Raw genomic sequence first — 20,746 nt, 5'->3', positions numbered from 1 at the left:
ATAAATTCACACTCCACTCTTTCCACTACAAAACACAACCTATTTTAATATTTGTTAATCTTTGTCAAAAACACAGCGTCATAGCCTACGTGAATTGCTACAAAAATGTAACAGGTAAGTCAATATTTTCAGGGGAAAAAATGGATTATCAAAAGGTTTTCGATATGGAGAGAAAAGTACAGAGACTAAAATAAATACTTAAAAAGAAAATCTGAATGAGATCTTGATCTTTGGTAGTGAGAGTTATCCATTTGTTTTTGTTTTTCACAACAAGACTTTGCAGTTCGTGCACTTAAAAGCCATGTGCAGGCTATTAAGGCAAAGCAACAGAAAAGTCCATCTTGATGTCACCAATGCTGGGGTCAAAGGTCAGATTGTAGGACACGGCAGCTCTCTCGTCTCCTGAGCTCTCCCATGCTGACCTCAGGAAGTACACCCCCTGCTTTCTATGGGGACTCCATTCACAGGCACCCTGCAGAGAGAGGAATATTTCAAAATACGGCTTCCGTCATCTTTTATCAGAGATTTTTGAAATCCCGGAAGTACTTTTTCCGATACCTCACCTAATATGGTGCCTAATATAACACGACAGAATTTGAATTTCACTGCGAAACTTGCTATAGAAGATCGTTGAAGACCAGAAACCATTCGGTGAGCTGCATATTTTTAAAAACAAACGTTTAGGGGTGTTTTAAGGACAGAATAGTCCATACACAAAGCGAGCAATGTTAAAGCCATACAGAGCTCCATTCTAAAGCTGCCAAATTCCACAAACAGGCTCAATCGTCGAGATTTTGGGGCTAGGCAATACAGAAAACGGGCTTAAAGTGTAAAATACCGAACTATTCCTTTAATATAACCATCTTGTAAACTCGGTCTAAGTAATTGGAGCAACAAGATGTTGCGTGCTTTGATTTTACGCACCTCTTCACCGACAGGCTCCACTAAACCCATGCTCAGGCTGACATCGTCCGTCAGTTGGAATTCCATCCACAGAGCAATGCCGTGGCAGCATCCTCTCCTGCACAAAATAAACTGCTTACAATCACAGCGTTTGGGTTTACAAAAACTCTTTGATGGGTGGATGTAAGCTGGGCCAAAGAGAATACCACATTTTCTAAATAGCCTGCCCTGCACCCATGGGGTCCATATTCTGAGATATAGGGTGTCTTCAAATGAGAGAGGAACCTGGTCGTCTTACCTCAGGAGTGGCACTGACCCCTGGCTGTTGACCGGTTGCTCGGGAACACACTGCTGGAAGTCAAAGGTCATGACAGGGCGGGGCTCAGTCAGGGCGCGACAAGGGTACTCCCACAGGGGTTGTGGCTCTGCTTCGCGTGACTCACGGAAATCCAAAGATTGCTGAGAGGAATACAACTCCATTAAAAACCCATTGACATACATCACAGTTTAATACTGAATGACACTTTTCATTAATCTGTGCTCCAATGAAAGGCCAGGTAAGGCAGTGAGAATGCATCCCACCTGGACCATCTCATCCATAGGTCCCACATCAAAGCCTTCACACGTCCCACATGGCGCCCTTATCCTCCACAGGTCCTGGGAGAGGAATACAAAAAACATATATATAAAATATATATATAAATATATATAATATATATATATAAAATAAACAAATATTTAAAATATGACAACAGACATGCCAATATCCTATATGTATTGTCCTATATGTATTGTCAAAAAGAATGCCTACAATGGGGTAAGTAAGACAGACGGGCGAGTAGTACACAGAGGCCTCTTACCCGAAACTCGACTCCCATCATGTAGAGCGTGGCGGACCTGGGCAGGATGGTGGCGTTGGGCCGGAGCAGCTGGGCCACAGCAGTGCGGCAGTACCAGAAGAACAGCGAGTGCCAGGGAAGCAGGGTGGTGCTGAAGTACGGCTCTCCTACCAACACCGACACCTGAGGACAGAGTCCCAGAGAACACAGCGCCGGTCACACACCTGTCCAGCACCCAAGCCACAGCATGTAGTCGACAAGAGACTTGGGGAGGTAGGGAGTACCTGTTGGCCCTCGAGGTCTGCAGACGTGACTTGTTCAGGTCGCATCCCCAACACCTGGACCTTGCCCTTCAGGGAGTTGAACTCGAGGATCTGAGAAGAGGAAAGACCCCATCCACATTAATCTCTACTGAGATAATCTTTTTTCTTTTCTTTTTTTTAGCTTTATTTAGCCAGGATTGTCCCATTGAGACTGAGCGTCTCTTCTGCCAGGGAGTCCTGGTCAAAATGGCAGCCAAACAAATAGTTCCAGACACAGACAAACACATAAACACATTTACATAAAACATAGTAGCAGCTAAGAGTTTTGTGAAATACCTCTAAAAGCAATGACATTCCTCAGTGCACACAGTATTAATCTATCTATCTATCTATCTATCTATAGCCATCAAGGATACCTTCATTTTTGTAGAGAATGAAATAAGTGAAGTATTACCTGTTCAATCACTTGACGGGACATGCCAGAGTTTTCAATAGTGAACACCTGTAGTTGAGTAGAGAGTGGTCATTAATTATAGATTGACTATGAAGTGAAACATTGGACATGTGTGTGGATTTTAACCCGATTATAATGTGTGGGTCAAAAGAGCGAGACTTACCTTCTGAGCACCAAGCATGGACGCTAAGAGTGGAAGCAAACTTCCATCACTCACACCGAGACAAATGCTGTCAGGTTTTAACACCTGTCAATAAAATAAAATATTTAATTGCAGATATGAGCTATGAGGACCGTTTCAAAGCCATATAGCCACTTACAATATATCTCAATGCCATGTGGATGGGTGATCAAACAAAGCAAACCTTCACAGACTAACAGTGAAATGACTACAGTAGCTAGTGTAACTCACACTGCGTAGGGCGCTGATATAGCTCTCGTTTCTGTGTCGGTCATTCAGCTCTCCAAAGCGAGGTCGTGTCCACACCAGGTGGGCTTGACAGGTACACATGGGCCGGTCCAATGACCTCTCCACACTGCTCTGTTGGCTGATATTTTACATTTTGATTTAATTATATGAAATTTTGCAGAGGGAAAGAATACATCCATTTTTCGTTCTTCTGTAATCTGAGATGCTTTCCATGCATTTTTACCAAAACCTTCTTTGGTTTTACAACAATGCATATTATATTTCTATGGAAATATGTGTTTTATCAGTAAGCATTACACTTATTCAAGCCTATTCAAACAAGATTTATTATTGAATGGCAATAATAAATAGAAACACTGCATGTTTGTAATTCTAAATTGCTGTGTAATTGTTGTGTAAGTTTACCTGCTGGAGAGGTTATACCAGAGGCTATAGTCATCATGGTTCACAATGAGACTAACCTCCTCCCCTTCTCTCACTGTCGTCTCAGCCGGGAGGAAGTAGACACTTTGCATCCAGTGATCCCGCCACTGTGCACACAACAACACAATAATAAGACCTAAACAAATAATCAGACCGAAGACTCATTGGTCACTGTAGAAACGTCCTCTCCGTACTCACAGGACACTCCTTAGGGTCTGAGTAGGTCCAGCTAGGGGCCATGGAGCACACGATGGTCCCCTCGGGGTCCATGTCGATGTCCCACCAGGACAAGATGACCTGAGCCTGTCCGCTGGCCTGGGCTTGGAACTTGCATGAGTAGGACTGTGAGGCACTACTGACAGGCTGGCTGAAGTCCACGCTGTATAAAATAAGTAAGAAGTATTCTTATGTATTATCATAGTATTATTATGTATTATCATAGTATTATGAAGTTAAAATATTTACAAATGATTCAAGTGGCTCTCTACTACATGCCGTCACTCACCTGAACATGGTGCAGAGTGGTCCGAGTGGTGTGAAAGACTGTGGGGGCACCTGGCTGAGCTGAATGTCGCAGACAGAGGGCGCTCCTGCGCAGCAACCCACGTCTGCGGGTGGCATCAGGCGCTTGTCATCGTCCAGCTCGACGGGCTGCAGCTGCGTCCAGCTCCACAGCCTCTCGGACTCCACCAGCTGGGCGTACACAGTGCCACGGTGGGGCACCGCCTCACAGCCTCTCTGAGTAGGACATGGAGGGGTCAAGACTTGTGTGAGCCATAATGGGGTTATGTTGCTTTAATGTAATGTGTAAGTTACTAAAATCTAATTTTTTCGTGGCCCCATAAAGCCTACCTTACACTGACAAGAGTTGGGAAAGATTATTGAAAGATTGTAGTCTTTTGAGTAAAGCTTGAATGAGGGGCATTAGTTAAAAGACTACAATCTTTCAAGAATCTTTCCCAAATCTTGTCAGTGTAAGGTAGGCTTTGGATGATGGCGATATGTTGTTGCATGGTTAAGCATTGAAATAAAGAACAAAGCTTATCACCAATTCACAAGATGCCATCTCTGTGTATCTCACATGCTACCCCACACTCCTCTTTACCTGGACTAGGTGCAGATGGGCATGTTCATAGCTGGGCAAGGCTCCTTCTCCAATCAACTCTGTGTCAAATAGCTCAGTGATAATGACATTAGCCCTTGTGAGCATGTCTCCATCTGTGATAAAGGAACCATTGAATTAACCTCTTACAAGTAAAATGCACTTTCAAACTCACATAATGTGTGCTCCGTAAAGAAGGGAAGAGAAAGGGGATGGCAAGTCTCACCTGGACCCACTGTGACTTCAGTGGAGTGTTTATTGATGACCTTGATTTTATCAGCGAAGCCATTTTTCTTAACAATTGTGATTGCAGCATCAGCCATGGGCTTGAAGACCTACAGGAAACAGAACAAATTCACCCAAGTTGAATTACAGCTCAGCTTGAAGGCCATCTGTTGTTGTTGTTGTTGCTGCTGTGCCTGGTTACAGCATCCACTCTAGTGAGTGCTCAGTAAAAGGACAGGATGGGAACATCAAGTTCACTTCTAACCTCCACTGCATAGCAGTAATCCGCTCCAGCAGTGACAGCCATCATGGACAACAGACCAGTTCCAGTACCGATGTCGAGGACAATAACCTTCTCCCCACGAGCCTTTACCCTCTGAACTGCAGCTTTGATGCCTTGGTAGTACTTCACGTTCTAATACAGACAAAAACACATATCTTAGTTCAGAGATGATTTGATAACCATATATGAAATGAACACACCAGCAGTCAGAGCACATCCTCTACTCATCCATTTCAGCAGATACTTACTCTGTCCCGGTCATGTAACATGTCAGCATAACAGGACCTGTTCAATGAGAATCCAGATGTAAGATCAAGGTTAACCCTAACGTTACAGGTTTTCTCGAATACAAGAAAATGTTGTCGTTGCTAGAAAATGCACTCTTGACTCTTCACACATAACATCATTGCATCATGTTAGTAAATTATCTCAAAACATTGATAACATTAGACAAACGATATAAGAATGTCGTTTGGTGTCTTGTTAATCCTGGACTCTTACGTATATACATATAAAAAATGATATTCACAATCGCATGAGGAGTGAATGTAGCCTAACGTTACCTCGCAATCTCTTGATGATAATCATATTCTTCACTTTCCTCCACCCAGTCAAGGGCGCCTGTGGTAGGATTAGCGCGGCCGCAAAACGTCTTCATGATACCAAATCTTCCGTGCTTTCATAAAAGACGTCTCTGAATGCTTCCGAAAATTCACATAAAATGCTCATCTATGATGAAGATTACAGCAGCATTGCATTCATGGAGGCAGACATGCTTCGGACGCCCATGCAACCACGTGACTCTAGTGAAGTCTCGACCAGGTATCGCGAGGGTTGGAAGAGCGATTTTATTTTTTCCAGACAGCTAGACGGGCGCTGGTTTGAGTTCCTGAGAAATGTTTAGGAGACAGCCCAAGGACGTGGTGCATACACTGGATGAATTGCTCTAAAAAGGTAGCATATTATTTAACTTAAACTAAGATAGAAATCACTATCAGGATATAGTTGAATTGTGTTATTGCATTTCAGTCACTCATAAACAGCAAGATGACAAGCTGATGCTGTAGGCCTACTGTAGCCTAATGATTTTCTTTGATTATGGATGACACAAAGACAATGTCATCCTGTTCTATGTATTGTTACACCCCACCATTATGTGGCCCTGGTAGGGATGAACAAAATCCCACCGCTAACCAAACTCCTCATAAATAATAACACCTTTTAAAATTACCCAACCAGTGGGATTTATTACACCATGACAAGAGACTACTAGGCTATAAAGATACCAAAATCCCAGCAAGGAGGCTGAGGGGCAGCAAGACAGCCATCAGTCCCCACCCTAAATGCCTCTCTCTAGGATCAGGATCTTCAAGTGTGTTTAACTCCTGATCCATTTGGTCAGGTGCTCCTGCAGAGGTAGTGGAGAGAACAGGGACAAAGAGTAGCCTACTGGGAGCACATGCAGCCGTAACAGTATTTTGAAATTGGCTGGGCTACAGTACTATGTGTTGGGTATTTGTCAATCTGCAGAATTCCAAATGCTCAGACATAAGATAAGCTACCCTTGCTCTTGGATATTGTCATTCTTCACCATAGTTGAAAGCATGTTGTAGGCTACTTTTTATTAGATGTATGAGAAGCAAGGCCATGAACATGATTAATTCAAAAGTAGCCATCATGGTGGTGTAAATCATTTAAACATAACACACTAGTAAATAATCCAGACATTCCAAACATAAAAGTAAACATTTTATTAATGTAACTAAATGTTGTAAATGATGTTCACATTGCAGGTGATGCAGCAGTGAACAGTGACGGTGGGGAATAGACTATAGGAACAAGTATTGTCCCACATTCGGAGAAAGGTGTTGTGTGGAAGCAGTTTAAATGTAGTGACAGGAGGTAATATGGGTCATGAAAAGACAGCACAAGTGGCCATGGGCACTTTGACCATGATTGCTGTATCAATATTTTGTGTTTTTCTTATTTTGCTTCATTCTTTTCTCCGTCTCCTCGATCTCCCTCCACATCTCATCATAGTCTATGTCATCTTCGTCCTCACTATTCTTCCCCTCCTCTATTGGTGGGATCAGCTGTTGTTCATCCATCACATTTAGAAATGACACATTTGCTTCTGCAGTCTCTATTCGGCCTTTGGGAGGTTGTGACAATTCAGACACTTCACAAGCATTTACTTTTAGCGGCGCCAAACGCTTCCCAACTGCCTCTTTTGGAAATGGCAGATCTGCTTTGGATGCTCCCGCCTGCTTTCCAATCATCCCTTTTGGAGATGGGAGATTGTATTTGGGTGAGTCTAATGATTTTCCACCCTTCACTTTTGGAGCTGACACATTTGCTTTGGATGTCTCTAATGGTTTTCCAACCGTTGTCTTTGGAGCCGAGACATGAATATCCTTTTTCTGTGCATTGCTGTCAGTCTCCAACTCCTTCACCAGAGCCTCAAGCTCCTGGTCATACAACTCATCATCAGTTTCTTTTTCTGGAGGCTTTTTTGATATTTCTGGAATATTCTTTGGAGATTTTGCCTTTAGCTCAAACTCGTCGTCCACATCCAAAGGTTGAACAGTTTTCTTTGCAGTCACTTTCACATCAGTTGGCATGTTGCTCACGTTTCCTCTCTCCATTTGTGTGTTGTCCGTGTTATTTATGCCACAGCCCTTGTTTTGCATTTTTTCCTTTTCCTCATTTTTTTTTATCAATTTAGCCACTTCCTTCTCTGTGGCGACCTTGCAGTCATCCTCGTCGCTGTCCCAGGGAGAATCATCACCATCCTGTTCCTCTGCATCTCCCTTCCTTTCACCTTCCATGCCGTGCCCTTTCTTTGCCTGGAGACTTTCATCATGTTTGATAGTATTGTCCTTGACGATAACCTTGGTCTTCCCTGGTGTGTTTTTCTTTAATGTGGTGTCTTTCAGATGGATGGGTCCCAGATCAATCTCATCGTCGTCCCATGGAGAATCATCAGCGTCCTTTGCAGTCACCGACCCCCCAACTTTGGGTGCGTTTCTTTTCTCCAGTTCTCCAACACAGGCATCAAGCTTTGGCTCCTTTTTGTCCTCTTTCAGATGCCCTGCAATAAGATGCTTGTAGGAGATGTTACATATTGGCTTTTTGGGTTGTGGGAATAATTCCTCCTCATCACTGTCCCAGGAAGAATCTTCATCATTGTCATTTTTCTTCTCATCAGTGATCTCAGCCTTTGGGTTCTTTGAGGAGGTTTTGCATTTGTTTGGTGTATCCTGAGGACTATCATCCCAATTATTATCGCCATGGCTACTGACATGTTCCACAACAACAGCTTTCTTTGGTGTGTCCTCTTTCTTTGGGCATGATTTTTTCTCAGTTTCAAATTTCTCCACCATCATCATTTCCATCTCATTCATCTCCTCCCCAATCTTAATCTCTCTCATGGCTCCTTTGTCTCGTCTTGTGGTGTCTTTGTGCCGCAGTCTCCTCTCTTTTTCCTGTAGCTTTTCTTTCTGAATCTCTCCCTCCCTTCGCTCAACCTCTATCTTCTCATCCAGTTCTTTTCGCTCCCTCTCGAGCCACTTCCTCTTTCTCTGAAGTTTTCTTTTTTCAGCGTCTAACTTGTCCAGAAATTTCCCCTCTTGCTTGTCCAGTTCCTCCCAATGCTCTTGCTCCATCTTCATCAGTCTCTCTCTCTGATTCTCCACTTGTTTGAGTTCACTCTGTATTCTCTCCTCCATAGTCTTCCTATCACTCTCTATTTTTTTCCACTCATCCTCAAGCTGCTTCCTTCTGGATGCCATCCTCTGAATTTCTATCCTTTCAAACATGGCTTTTCGCTCTGCCTCAATCTTTTTCCATTCTTCCTCAACCTCTTTCATCTTTGAAGCAGTCTTTTCTTTCTTCATTGTCACCTTCTCCATCAACTTTCTCTCCGTCTCTATCAAGTGCAGTCGTTGAGCCTCCACTTCTTTCCTCTCCATCTCCAGTCTCCTTTTCTCCAACTCCATATTATCCTCCAGTCTCCTTTTCTCCAACTCCATGTTATCCTCCAGTCTATTTTTCTCCATCTCCAGTCTCTTTTTCTCCATCTCCATGTTATACTCCATTTTCTTTTTCTCCATCGTCAGGTTCTCCCACAATCTCCTCTTCTCCAGCTCCACACTGTCTTCCAGTTTTATCCTCTCCATCGCCATGGTTTCCTCTAGTCTCTTTCTCTCCAGCTCTATCTGCTCCTCCCATCTCTTTTTCTCCAACGTCCGCTCCTGCTCAAGCCTCGACTGGCTCGTTTTGTCCTCTTTTCTCTGCATCTCCCTTTTTCTCTCGTCCTTCAGCAGCTGTGCTTTCAGGTGATACACTTTCCCCTGCATTAGCTTCAGCTCCTCTTCCACTGTCTTTTTCTTTGTTTCAAGTTTTTGGCACTCAGCCTCCAACTCCTTCATTCTCACGAGAAACTTCTCTTTTTTCTTTGCCACCTTCTCCCTGAGCCTCAACTCCTTTTCTCCAAATTTCTCTCTCTGAGCCTCTAACTCTTTCAGGTCTTTTTCAATATCCTCCCTCACTCTCTCTCTTTCTGCATCAGTCTTTCTTTTCTCATCCTCAAACTCTTGCTTTCTGTCCATATACTCTCTCTCTCTTTGTTCAGCCTCAGCCAGTTTTAGTGCTGCAAGCTCCAGTCTATCTTGGTCAATCCAAACCTTCATTTCTTCTACCTGCCTCTTCTCCTCTGTCAGTTTCATTCTCTCCTTTTCAATGCTTTCCCTCTCTTCTTCAAGGGCCTTAACTCGCATTGCATCCTGCTCCCTCTCCATCTCCTCATTCTGTCTCTGCTTTTCTTCTCTCTCTTTTATTATTTTCCTCAGAGTCTCCAGCTCTATTCTCTCAGTCGTTTTCATGTCTTCCATTTTGCTTCTCTCTGCTTCAATCTTTTTCCACTCCTCCACCATTTGTCTTTCTTCCTCTCTGATCTTCTTCTCCTCCCATTTTCTCTTCTCAATGTCAGAAAATCTTGATATTGCCATCTCTATCCATCTCTCCATATCCTTGTCTGCTTAAAAGACAGAGAACATTATGATTTACTAAAATGATTGTAGTTGAATGTAATTTGAATGCAAATATTTTATTGTGAGCTCCAATAAAATGAACACATAAACTCAACGAATAGTCTGGCTATTAGATTACAGTGATTTGGAGCATTGTAGCCTGTCTTTGAATTTTAAAAACAGCAATGGATATGTCATTGAGTGACCTTCCTACCATAATTTCTTGCTATACTCTGGCCCTTCTGCTTTGTGTTCTCCTCCAGTTTCCACTGCTCATGAATAGTCCTCATCCTCCACTCTACCTCTTTAGCTACGAGGCAACGTGCCTAACAGCGAGGAGAATTTAGGTTACACACTGAAAACAAGCTTTTTAATGATACCTTCCTCCATCGCCATTCCTGGAGTGCCTGGACTTTTCTCCTTACACTGAAAACATTATTTGCAGTCTATATACAATTCCTTACTTAAATGCAATTTATGGGTATAATCAAATGGAAATATTGACATTTCTCTCACCTCTTCCATTCTCTCCTCTAGCCAAACTCTCTCCTGTAAAAGCTTGATGTCCAAGATCTCTTGCCATGTTAAGCCTTGTGCCATACTGACTCTTTGAGAAAAGGTGGATGAGGAAAATTCAATAACTCACAAACACAATCAGTTCATTTAAAAGAGGTATTAAAAGAAATACTCGTCTGTCAATTAGTCACACAATGACAACAATGAGGGAAAAAGTTATTAATGAAATAAACATTTCTAACAAAAATACACACAAATCACAAATATTGGTACCCCTAGAAAATATTAACAAGATGTAAATATAGAGTTTTCCCAATGTAATATATTTAAATGATTGACGTTAATCAGAGTGCCTATGATAGCAATAGCACTTGACTTCATGATGCACTAAGTCATAAATAAGGTGACAGAGCTATTTATCAACATGCAAAAACAACAGAATATACAATTAAAATACAAGGGAAGTATGTTGAGCTCTGTAAGTCAGGCCTGGCTATCAGAAAGAAATATATAGGCCCTACATACAGTATATTTAAGGTGGGCTTTGCGTACATTGAGGAATTATTACACTGAAAAGCGTCCCATAGGTATGGTGGAGGGTCTGTGATGTTCTGATTCTCTACTTCAAAGGCACTGCCTTGGTGCACAGTGTCATGAACTCCATGAAGTGTCTGGACATTTTTAATGGAAATCTGTCTACCTCTGCCAATTCGTTAAAAGTGGCGCATGATCAGATCACCCAGCAGGTCAGTAATTCATAACATGTATGTCCAGATAAACACAAAATGGTTTACTGAACACAAAATGAGTTTTCTGCCATGATTATCTCAGATCTCAACTCTAGAAAACTCTTGGCATGAGCGAAAGTGGACAAGAGAGGATCTAGGAACCTGGCTGAGCAGGAGATATTGTATAAAGAAGAATAGTTTCAAGAATTGTCTTTGTATTCTCCTTTCTAATGAGACATTGTAGTAGAAGATAGAACTGTTTTATTGGCAAGGAAGGCTTTACAAAGTATCAAATACAGGGATAACAGTAATTGTGACATATGCTCACCTTTTCCTATTGTGAATATAATCTCCAAACATTTTTTTTAGCCTACATCTTTTCAAAAGCGTCTAAGAAATCCCATAACCATAACCATTAGCCTACACGTGGATGGCCAACCATTGGGCCCATGCTAGTGCATGTAAAAAAGTATTTTAAACTACAGAAGGGGCTATATTAGCCTACTCCTAAATTAAATGAAGATGAAACAATAGTCTCTTCACTTTGAAGCCTATAGGCTGCGCTAAGAGATTATGAACAGGTAACAACAAATATAAAAAATAATATTGCCGTGTAGGCTACTTACTTAGTCAGTGTGACCTTGAGCTGCTTCCCTTTACGAATGATGTGGGAAAATCTTTACTTCCATACATTTGCTAAGATTCTAATTCACTTGTGACCTTTCGGAACACTTTTGAGTTGTCATAAAGAGCCTATTACGAACTGCAGGTGAACGTTCCAACAAGTGCGCACAGACCATGTATGACGCACGGCACGTTTTATTTCTTCGATGGCTAAGTTTATTTGGTTAGCTTTTCAAAATAGGGTAGGCTAATAATGTAATAATTTTTGCTGCGATATCTAATGTGACCAGCAGAAAGAATATTATATTAGTTCATTGCCAATTGTGTGATATTATATTAGACAGCTTTATGTAACCAGTAGGCCTAATAGCAACATAGGCTAAATATTTTTTATCATGATGGTGCATCTGTAGGCTACTGCATCAGGTTCTTCTCGTGTTATGCACACTTTGTTCATGAACATATGTTTGGAAAATGATATACTCTCCATCAACACATCTTTGGACAATTAAAATTGACAGCATTTACACATTTGTGTTTATTATCAGTAGCCTATCTAATCAGCCTACATAACAATTACATTTATTTCTCCAGTCACAATATAGAAAGAGGATGAAGAGGGTCACCACATTTAGTCCACAAGGCAACTCTGAAGTATTCTTTCAAACGGTAGCTATTGTGTGCAGATGAGTTCTGCAACCTGTACTGTAGCTTTGTCTCTGATGTCCATCTCTGACGCGGTCCACTGTCCTGCAGTCAGCCACCATTCACAAGAGAGATATCTGTGTATGTGACAACAACCAATTTCTTTCTCAGTGAAATGTTTTTGGTACACTGTTCCGTGTGTGTACAGGCACAAATATTAGTTGAATGAAAGTATACTGAAGGCACTGGTCAGAAGAGTCCAGAGACAGGTCAGGGTTGCAGCGAGGGGGAGGAGACACACGTGTATGACTCTCCAGCACGGGTGGCGGGCTAATGTCCTAAGATGCTTCGGTCAAGCACACTTGGGCGTGGGCAAGCAAAATGACATGCTAGGAGCTGGCACCAGAATATCAGAAAACAATGGCCGATATCCGGGCGGCAGTTTTGGGGCAGTGCTTTCCAGTAAGTCCAATACTGTCCCTCGGATCTCCCTGGAGACATCCCCCCTCACTTCCAGTAACACCAGCACATGCTCCTCACTACAGGAAAGGGAGAGAAATCAACAAGGAAGTCATCAATTTAGCAATTTGTCTCAAATCAAATCAATTTCTAGATGGAAACCTAATGTGTTTTGGGAAGTTAAGCCATGTAAACATTCACTCCACCTCCAGTCCCTGAAAGCATGTGATGTTATGCATTATATTCATGGGTTTCAGCAGGTCCCTTTCCACAGGTGTACTAAATCAAGCACCTAGATTATGAATGTACAGTAGACTGCATGGTGCTTGATTAACCCACCTGTGGAAAGGGACCTGATGAAACCAAAGATCCTTAATTATTGACAAGATAGAGCAACGTAATGCATCTCTATGGAAGCAAAATTCGAACAGTTCCGGTCTGCTTAAAGGGGCGTGTTGCAAAGACGTCATAGTGGGATATCGATCTCTGTCAGATCGGCAACCCACACAAGCAGTGCATTTCGAATGTTAGCAGGTCTGCTTAAAGGGGGATTTAGCCCCCCTCCCCCTTGTGAAGACGGAACGCGGAAATGATGGAACGTTTGCGCCTCTCGCTCCGCTTTAACCCTCTCTGATGAAACCCATGAATACTGTATCAGACTCCCACCTGATGTCTGGGTACTTGGCCACCAGTCCTGAGACCTCCAGAGACAACATGCTGGGGTCCCTCAGCTGGATGAAGTCGGCCAGGACGCTCAGCAGAGCGATGTGATTGACCTCACTCTCCGTCCCCTCGTCCTCCTACAGATAAAGCCCAAAGACAAGTGACATTAATCCAGCTCTGCTCGCCATCTTTTCCAGCACTGTCTAACAGATTAGATAGATTTGTAATTCAGTGCTTTATAGTGTAGCTTTCATCTGTAATGTCTAATAAGCAAATACAACTAATTCCTTATGCATAAAGTGATGATAACAGTGGTATTATGTTAGCCGACATTTGGCATAATATACAGTAATGGCTTAACATCATCTTCACTGCTGCATGGTGGATGGCTATTGGTGGTGAATGTGCATCACAGAGCCTCATGTGAACAGTAGATTCTACTCACTGGGCTTTGAAACACATCCCTAAATTGCTGAGCATCCTGTGACATCCGCTCCGCAAGCTGTTGACGCTCGTCCGTGTTCCGGCACACTAATCTCTTCTGCATTAGTGCGCGCACGTACTCAATCACCGTCAGCCACTGGCTCTCCTCCTGCAGTCGCTGCAGTGAACAGGTGGGGTTAGATGAGCATGAGCTGGCCTGGGATCAGTGGTTAAAAGCTTCATCTGCTCTCACAGATTAATCAAATGCAATCAGTGATTTGGGAACAAACAATAAAGGGAAGGGCGCCCTTTTTTTGTTTTGTTTGTTTGAGCATGAGGGAGGGAGGAGGCTCACTTCTCGACAGGGCGGTCTGACTCGGCCGTAGAGCTCCCAGTGGTGCTCGAGGACGCTGCAGAGCTTCGGGGTGACGTTGCCCTGGGTCAGCCACGAGCGCGTCAGGATGCCCTGCAGGAACGGCTGGATGTCCAGGAGCAGCTGGTCCATGACCAGGCGGCAGGCCTTCTTCACCGCTCGCTCCAGGGCGGCCAGGGTCCCGGGGAGAGCCCGGGAGTAGCGGCCCGGGGCAGGAGGCCTCAACTGCCTCTGGAGACTCTCTGTGGAGTGTCTGGACACACAAGGAGTCACAAAGAGTCTGAGAAATGCAATTAAGATACACGCTATACATACATGCATGCATGCATCAAGATCATAGACTCACATACACACACGCTTAAAAAGTTGGACTTGCGACTGCAAGTACTATTTGTCTGCATACACACACACATACTGTAAAAAGAGACTTGTACACCGTCTCACTTGAGGATGATGCAGTTGCTGATAGATGCCAGTAGGTAGTGGAGGTAGAACTTGTTGTCATTGTTGGGTTCCTTGCGATGCTCTTTCCCAAATCCGACAAGAGCTTCTCTGAATCTGCCGTCAAGGAAAGGGAAAAGTCAGTGGAGAAGAGCATGATGCCTTTATATGCTACACACATCATACGTACACCATGCACACCAACACATTACACATAGACACAAACACACACACATACACATACACACACACACAGACCTGTTGAGGAGATTCTCCATTTCGTAGAGCCCCATCTGAATGGTCTGATCCCGGAGACTTTCACTGATCATCAAGGCGACTCTGGCATTCTCCTCTAGCATCTAACAGATGTTAGCACCACAGAAGGGCACGTGCTAATCAGTTAACAATGGAAATGGAAAGGAACAATGCTAGCATGCTAACAAGTGCTCTGCGTGCGGAACAGGATGAGGAATACCTGAGCGAGAATAGTGGGTAGGCTTGTGTGGTAGTAGCCTTCGTGGTCAGTGTCCGGTTCCTGGTCTCTTTGCCAGTCAGTGAGCTCCACCTCCAGAGCCTTCTGCATCCACTCTGACACACTCCTCTATGAAAGAGCAACCCAAGAGCAAAAAACACAAAAACACACTTCAGAAATATACTGCCTGAGATTTGAATATCCAGGCACTGTATTAAAAGCAGACTATACTAAAGAAAAAATGGCCCAAACTGCACCACCAAGAGGTAGGCAAGGTACATTTGAGACTACACTGAATAAACACATGAAAGAGTGAGGCTAAGGTCACCCACTGTGAAGCACCACTCAGCAGAAACGGTTTAATGTCAAATCACTTAAGAGTTGACATATTTATAACACGCTGTCATTCTTTTAACCAGGGGTGACAGGAACTGCTGCAGCTGCAAAAAAAAAAAGGCTAATGGACTGTACTGCAGGAAAAGGTAAGAATGAAACATTGTCTATTGTGCCACAGCACAAATGAAAGATCCCTTTCAAACACTTTGCAACTTCTGACGTGGCTCGAGGTCTGGGGGTGGATATTGTTACAGCCTCGTCTGACAGGAAACCACTGTGAAAAAGACCAGCCCAGGCAGCAGCTGGATCTGGCACCAGAGCCGGGCCGGAGGCGGGCCAGAGTGCGGTGGAGGTCTCACCCGTACGCTCTGCACGTATTTGTTGTGCAGCTGCTCCAGGCCCTCCTGTGTGATGAGCGAGCCCAGCTCCTCCTGCGCCATCTCAGCCACCAGGTCTGGCTGACCCATCATCTCCATGCTGCAGTGGACACACACACACAAGGGACACGGCACCATCAGTCTATACTGTGCTTAGGTGAGGTGTGTGTGTGCGTGTGCGTGTCTGTGTATGTGTGTGCGTGCGTGCACGTGTATGTGTGTGTGTGTGTGCTAGTGGCGCTCTAGCTGGGGCGCCCCTGAGTCAGGAAAGCGGGATGAAGATTTCCTTTGTGCCCCTCCTTGTCCAGTGCAGACATATGGAAAGCGTTACACATCTGGTCCTTTGAGGGTCCGATATGGTAAGTAGCCGCTCGCTCCCCTCTCTAGCCTCTATGACATGCATGCAAACGACATGGATACCGTGCATCTCTGGCAAACGCCTCCCACTGGACAGCTTTCATCTTTCATGCATAAATACTGAAACAAAAGGAGTTGAAACAACACACCCACACACAAAGGCATACTTTGATCTACAAATCTACAAAATCTCTCTCTCTCTCTCTCACACACACACACACACACACACACACACTCTCTCTCTCTCACACACACACACACACACATGCACATACACACAGTTCCTCACACAGTCACATAGTCATCTACTGTACACCCGCACGCCCACCTGTTGTAGATGTGCAGCACCCAGTTGAGCACGGCGAATATCTCTCCGCTCTCCAGGTCCCAGCTGCTCACCTGGCCCAGGTGGTTCTGCAGGCAGTGGTGGCAGGCGCGCAGGTAGGCCTGTGTCAGGCGGTAGTGCGGCGGCACGCACTGCTCCAGCAGGTGGCGCACCGTGGCCAGGTCCCCCATGACGGTATGCTGCAGAGCGGACAGGTGTCCGGCCAGCCCTGGCCCCCGTGTGTGGAGGTAGGAGACGCTACGGAAACGAGCCGACACCGCCTCCTCCATCACCTGCACACACAATGACGCTTTATCTGTTCACTTCTTCTTGCAGTAAAGGGAAATATTTTTGTTCAAAAATAATTATTATTACATGAAAATCACTTATGATACATGAATGAAAAAACAATAATGGCACTCAATCCTAAAAATGCAGTATCAGCAAATAGGATTCTAAGCACTAAAGGACAAACAATTGTAGTTTGAGTGGAAATCTATAAAAGCTCTTGGAAGTATTTCATGTCTGTCATCAGTTCAGTTCATCTTGAGTTGAGTTGAAAAACAAAATGTCACTCATGACACATTGATTGCATTCCATAAAAGGCAGCGGCAGGAAATAGGAGTCTGATTACTCAGACTGAGGTCAAAAGGGCAAGACTAGATGAACACGTAAACACATGAATCTCCTCGTAAGAGGACACGGTGCTTGGGGGTGCTGTGGCGCAGCAGGCTACAGCGCTCATACCATATGCGTGTCTGAGTGCCCACGGGGACCCAGGTTCGAATCTGGCCTGCAGTCATGTCCCGATCCCACCCCATCTCTCTCTCCCACTTGTTTCCTGTCTACCTCTTCACTATCCTGTTATAATAAAGGCAAAAAGCCCAAAAATATATACTTTAAAAAAAAAAAAGAGGACACTGTGCTGCAGGCGGCCATGATGGTGGTTCTCCTGACCTTGAAGAAGCGTTCCCTCCAGCAGCGAGGTCTCCCCGGGGGCAGAGGTCTGGCGTTGGCCCCCCCGCTCCACCCCCCCGCGCCTCCGCCGCCCCTCTCCTCCAGCAGGGCCTGGTCCAGCGCCTCCTCGCGCTCGATGATCCGCACGGCCGACACCAGCAGCGTGGGGTTCTGGCGGGCCTGCGCCAGGCTGCTCCCCACCACCGTCCACAGCTCCTTGCCCAGCGCCTCCACCAGCCGGCCCACGCCCGAGAAGTAGTCCCGCACCATCAGCTCGTCCTCGGGGGCCAGGCTCGGACCCCCGCCCCTGCCCCCGCCCACGGGTGGAGTGCACAGCTGCAGCAGCACCTCGTCCTGCCAGCGCTCCAGCTCCATCAGCCGGGCGTGAGCCTCCAGCAGCCGGCGAGACTCCACCAGCCGCTCCGTCTCCAACACCTTACTCTTCACTGGGGGCAGGGACATGGGGAGAGGTGGGGCAGGACCACAGGAGTTTGATTAAGATGGAGAATTAGGAATGGGAGGCAAGGAACACAGTAACTACATAGTAACTAAGTACTAGTGCTACTAATAACACTGACCTGGACTACTACTTAATATAAGCATACTCTTGACTGGGGTCAGGGACATGGGACAGGGTAGAGGTGGTGGGGGCAGACAACAGGAGTTTGATAAGGGTAGAGGAGAATTATGAATAGAAGGCAAAAGAACACTTAGATATAGTAGCTAAGTGCTACTACAGGTAGTGCTACTAATAACTACACACTGATGATACCTGGACTACTATTAATGAATATCAGCATAGAGCACACAGTACACATCTGAGCATAACTCCGTGTGGAGTACCTAAGTAGAGGAGGGGGAGAAGTACCTAAGTAGAGGAGGGGGGGGGGGTGGAGAAGTACCTAAGTAGAGGCGGGGGAGGTTGCTGACGGCGGCCAGCAGCTGGCAGTGGTTGTCGGCGACCTCCTGCAGCTCGTGCAGGGCGGAGGCTCCGCTGACGGCCTTGCGGGCCTCGGCGCTGACCTTCTTCATGGTGTGGGCCACCTCGCTCAGCTCCTCGCGCGCGTCGTGCAGCTGCTCCAGGCCCCAGCCCACGCCCTCCAGGTAGGACTGCACCACCGACTGCAGCGGCAGGGCGGAGAGGGGGAGACAGAGGACAGAGGAGCAGTGAATCATCTGTCCGGGCCATTACGGCGCTTTAACTCTCCATTAGACACCATTAGCAGTGGTCAGCGAGCCAGGCGATCTCAGCGGGCATCTTTGCAGAGCAAAGCAGGACTGATTTTTATTGCTTATTGCTGGCAGAGGCAGCAGCCTTGAGTCCAGTAGCTGGGATTACATGACTGGACAAAGCTTATCGCTACTGGAGCTGTACAGTAAGTGCTTGAGATAAAGCAGTGGTGGTATCTGTCCCCAACAGATGGACTATTGACTGCCTATTGATTATTGATTATTGACGTTACAGTACCTTTAGTCTTGAGTGGATGGAGGATGTCCTCTGGGTCTCTCTCTTCTTGTACTGCCCCAGTCTCTCCAGCTGCTCGGGCCGACAGAACACACCTGAGGCCCATTTCAGGGCCGCCCCCCGGGCCAGACTCTCCGCCCTCTCCAGCTCTGGCCAGACCTCCACAGTGAGCGGGGCATCTGTCAATCACACACAGGGCAGTGGCTCAGTACTGACCAAAGCACACATGTCAGTGACCTATCCTCCACAGTGAGCGGGGCATCTGTCAATCACACAGGGCAGTGGCTCAGTACTGACCAAAGCACACATGTCAGTGACCTATCCTCCACAGTGAGCGGGGCATCTGTCAATCACACACAGGGCAGTGGCTCAGTACTGACCAAAGCACACATGTCAGTGACCTATCCTATCCAAGAATGCAGGAATACTGACTCCAGTGTTGACTAAGTAGTTAAATGCTTGAGCCAGCATTGCTGGAGCACCGGACTGCGAGACTACAACCTGAGCATTGTCTCCCCTCATGTCATAAGATCACCATTTCTGCCAGAATTACTTGTGACTTGTGAGTGGCTCGGCCAAAGGGAAAATCCCACAGGACGACAAACACATGCAAGCACACACACACACACACACACACACGCACGCACACACATGCACACACACACACACACACACACACACACACACACACACACGCGCGCACACACACACACACACACACACACACACACACACACACACACACACACACACACAATAGCTGTTTGTGAAAATGAGTCAGCTGTGCACACTTAAGCGGCAGTGAAAAGTTCACCAACCCTCCGGTCTTTTAGCAGTGTGAGTATGACAAACAAAACCCCCCCCACACACACACAAACACAAACATATCCTGTCTCTGTCACACACACACGCACACACACACACACACACACACGCACACACACACAACCACCCACAAATAGTCCTGATCTGCCTCCTTCTCATATAGAACAGACTAGATGTCAAGCACTGACCAGTTGTTTGTCCAGTCAGTCAGCCAGTCATTCAGTTGGTCAGGCAGGCCTGTTGACATGACCCTTACATGCTTGCCTGGCTGTCCGGCGCTCGAGCCCCATACCTTTAAGACTGTCGCTGCCATTCTTCGCTCCGTCGGACATTTACGCTTCAATTTCAGCCGTCGGTCGGTCGGTCGGTGCGTCCAGCCACTGTCCAGCCGAGCCTCTGCCCTGCCCCAGGGGCTGCGCACACATGCAAAGAGGCAAACACACAGTGATCGAGGAGAAGGACAGAGAGAGAGGGAGAGAGAGAAGGGGGGGCACACATCCACACTCGCCTGACGGTCCTTCCTCTCCCACACTCCCAGACAACATCCTCTCCGCACAGGCCGGCAGGAAGGGACGGAGGAAGGAGGGGGGGGGGGGGTGGTGGTGGTGGGATGGTATAGAAAATGGGAGAGAGAGAGAGAGAGAAAGAGGGTGGGAGAGTGAGTGAGAGAGAGAGAGAAAGAGGGTAGGAGAGAGAGAGAGAGAGAGAGAGTGAGTGAGTGAGAGAGAGAAAGAGGGTGGGAGAGAGCGTGAGGGGAGGGCACAGGGGAGGGACACAATGAAGATGGATGAAAGGGTGGAGACAGGCG

The 20,746-nt window shown here is 45.8% G+C and overlaps 3 protein-coding genes across 3 annotated transcripts; all 3 read right to left on the bottom strand.

The window, feature by feature from the left end:
• Nucleotides 1-26: 26 nt before the first annotated feature.
• Nucleotides 27-5,731, bottom strand: prmt7 (protein arginine methyltransferase 7). Its single transcript, XM_062546882.1, has 17 exons — nucleotides 5,486-5,731; nucleotides 5,171-5,207; nucleotides 4,905-5,054; nucleotides 4,641-4,749; nucleotides 4,418-4,530; nucleotides 3,818-4,050; nucleotides 3,511-3,691; nucleotides 3,295-3,419; nucleotides 2,872-3,007; nucleotides 2,623-2,706; nucleotides 2,460-2,507; nucleotides 2,027-2,116; nucleotides 1,764-1,925; nucleotides 1,486-1,560; nucleotides 1,202-1,362; nucleotides 925-1,021; nucleotides 27-472 (listed from the first exon to the last, which is right to left on the bottom strand). Exons 1-17 carry the CDS (start codon nucleotides 5,578-5,580, stop codon nucleotides 314-316), a joined length of 2,055 nt encoding a protein of 684 aa, XP_062402866.1. The 5' UTR covers nucleotides 5,581-5,731; the 3' UTR covers nucleotides 27-313.
• Nucleotides 5,732-6,886: 1,155 nt separating this feature from the next.
• Nucleotides 6,887-9,721, bottom strand: LOC134094514 (calponin homology domain-containing protein DDB_G0272472-like). Its single transcript, XM_062548056.1, has 2 exons — nucleotides 7,744-9,721; nucleotides 6,887-7,074 (listed from the first exon to the last, which is right to left on the bottom strand). Exons 1-2 carry the CDS (start codon nucleotides 9,719-9,721, stop codon nucleotides 6,887-6,889), a joined length of 2,166 nt encoding a protein of 721 aa, XP_062404040.1.
• A 1,952-nt stretch (nucleotides 9,722-11,673) lies between these two features.
• exoc3l1 (exocyst complex component 3-like 1) lies at nucleotides 11,674-20,415 on the bottom strand. Its single transcript, XM_062548239.1, has 13 exons — nucleotides 20,231-20,415; nucleotides 19,117-19,292; nucleotides 18,551-18,770; nucleotides 17,649-18,094; nucleotides 16,695-16,984; nucleotides 15,992-16,109; nucleotides 15,300-15,425; nucleotides 15,083-15,183; nucleotides 14,828-14,941; nucleotides 14,366-14,636; nucleotides 14,033-14,188; nucleotides 13,591-13,724; nucleotides 11,674-13,004 (listed from the first exon to the last, which is right to left on the bottom strand). Exons 1-13 carry the CDS (start codon nucleotides 20,268-20,270, stop codon nucleotides 12,818-12,820), a joined length of 2,379 nt encoding a protein of 792 aa, XP_062404223.1. The 5' UTR covers nucleotides 20,271-20,415; the 3' UTR covers nucleotides 11,674-12,817.
• Nucleotides 20,416-20,746: the final 331 nt, after the last annotated feature.

The sequence above is a fragment of the Sardina pilchardus genome, chromosome 10 (assembly GCF_963854185.1).
Source record: "Sardina pilchardus chromosome 10, fSarPil1.1, whole genome shotgun sequence".
Lineage (NCBI taxonomy): Eukaryota > Metazoa > Chordata > Actinopteri > Clupeiformes > Clupeidae > Sardina > Sardina pilchardus.
Note: the sequence above shows the minus strand (reverse complement) of the source record. Positions and strands in the feature narration are given on the sequence as shown.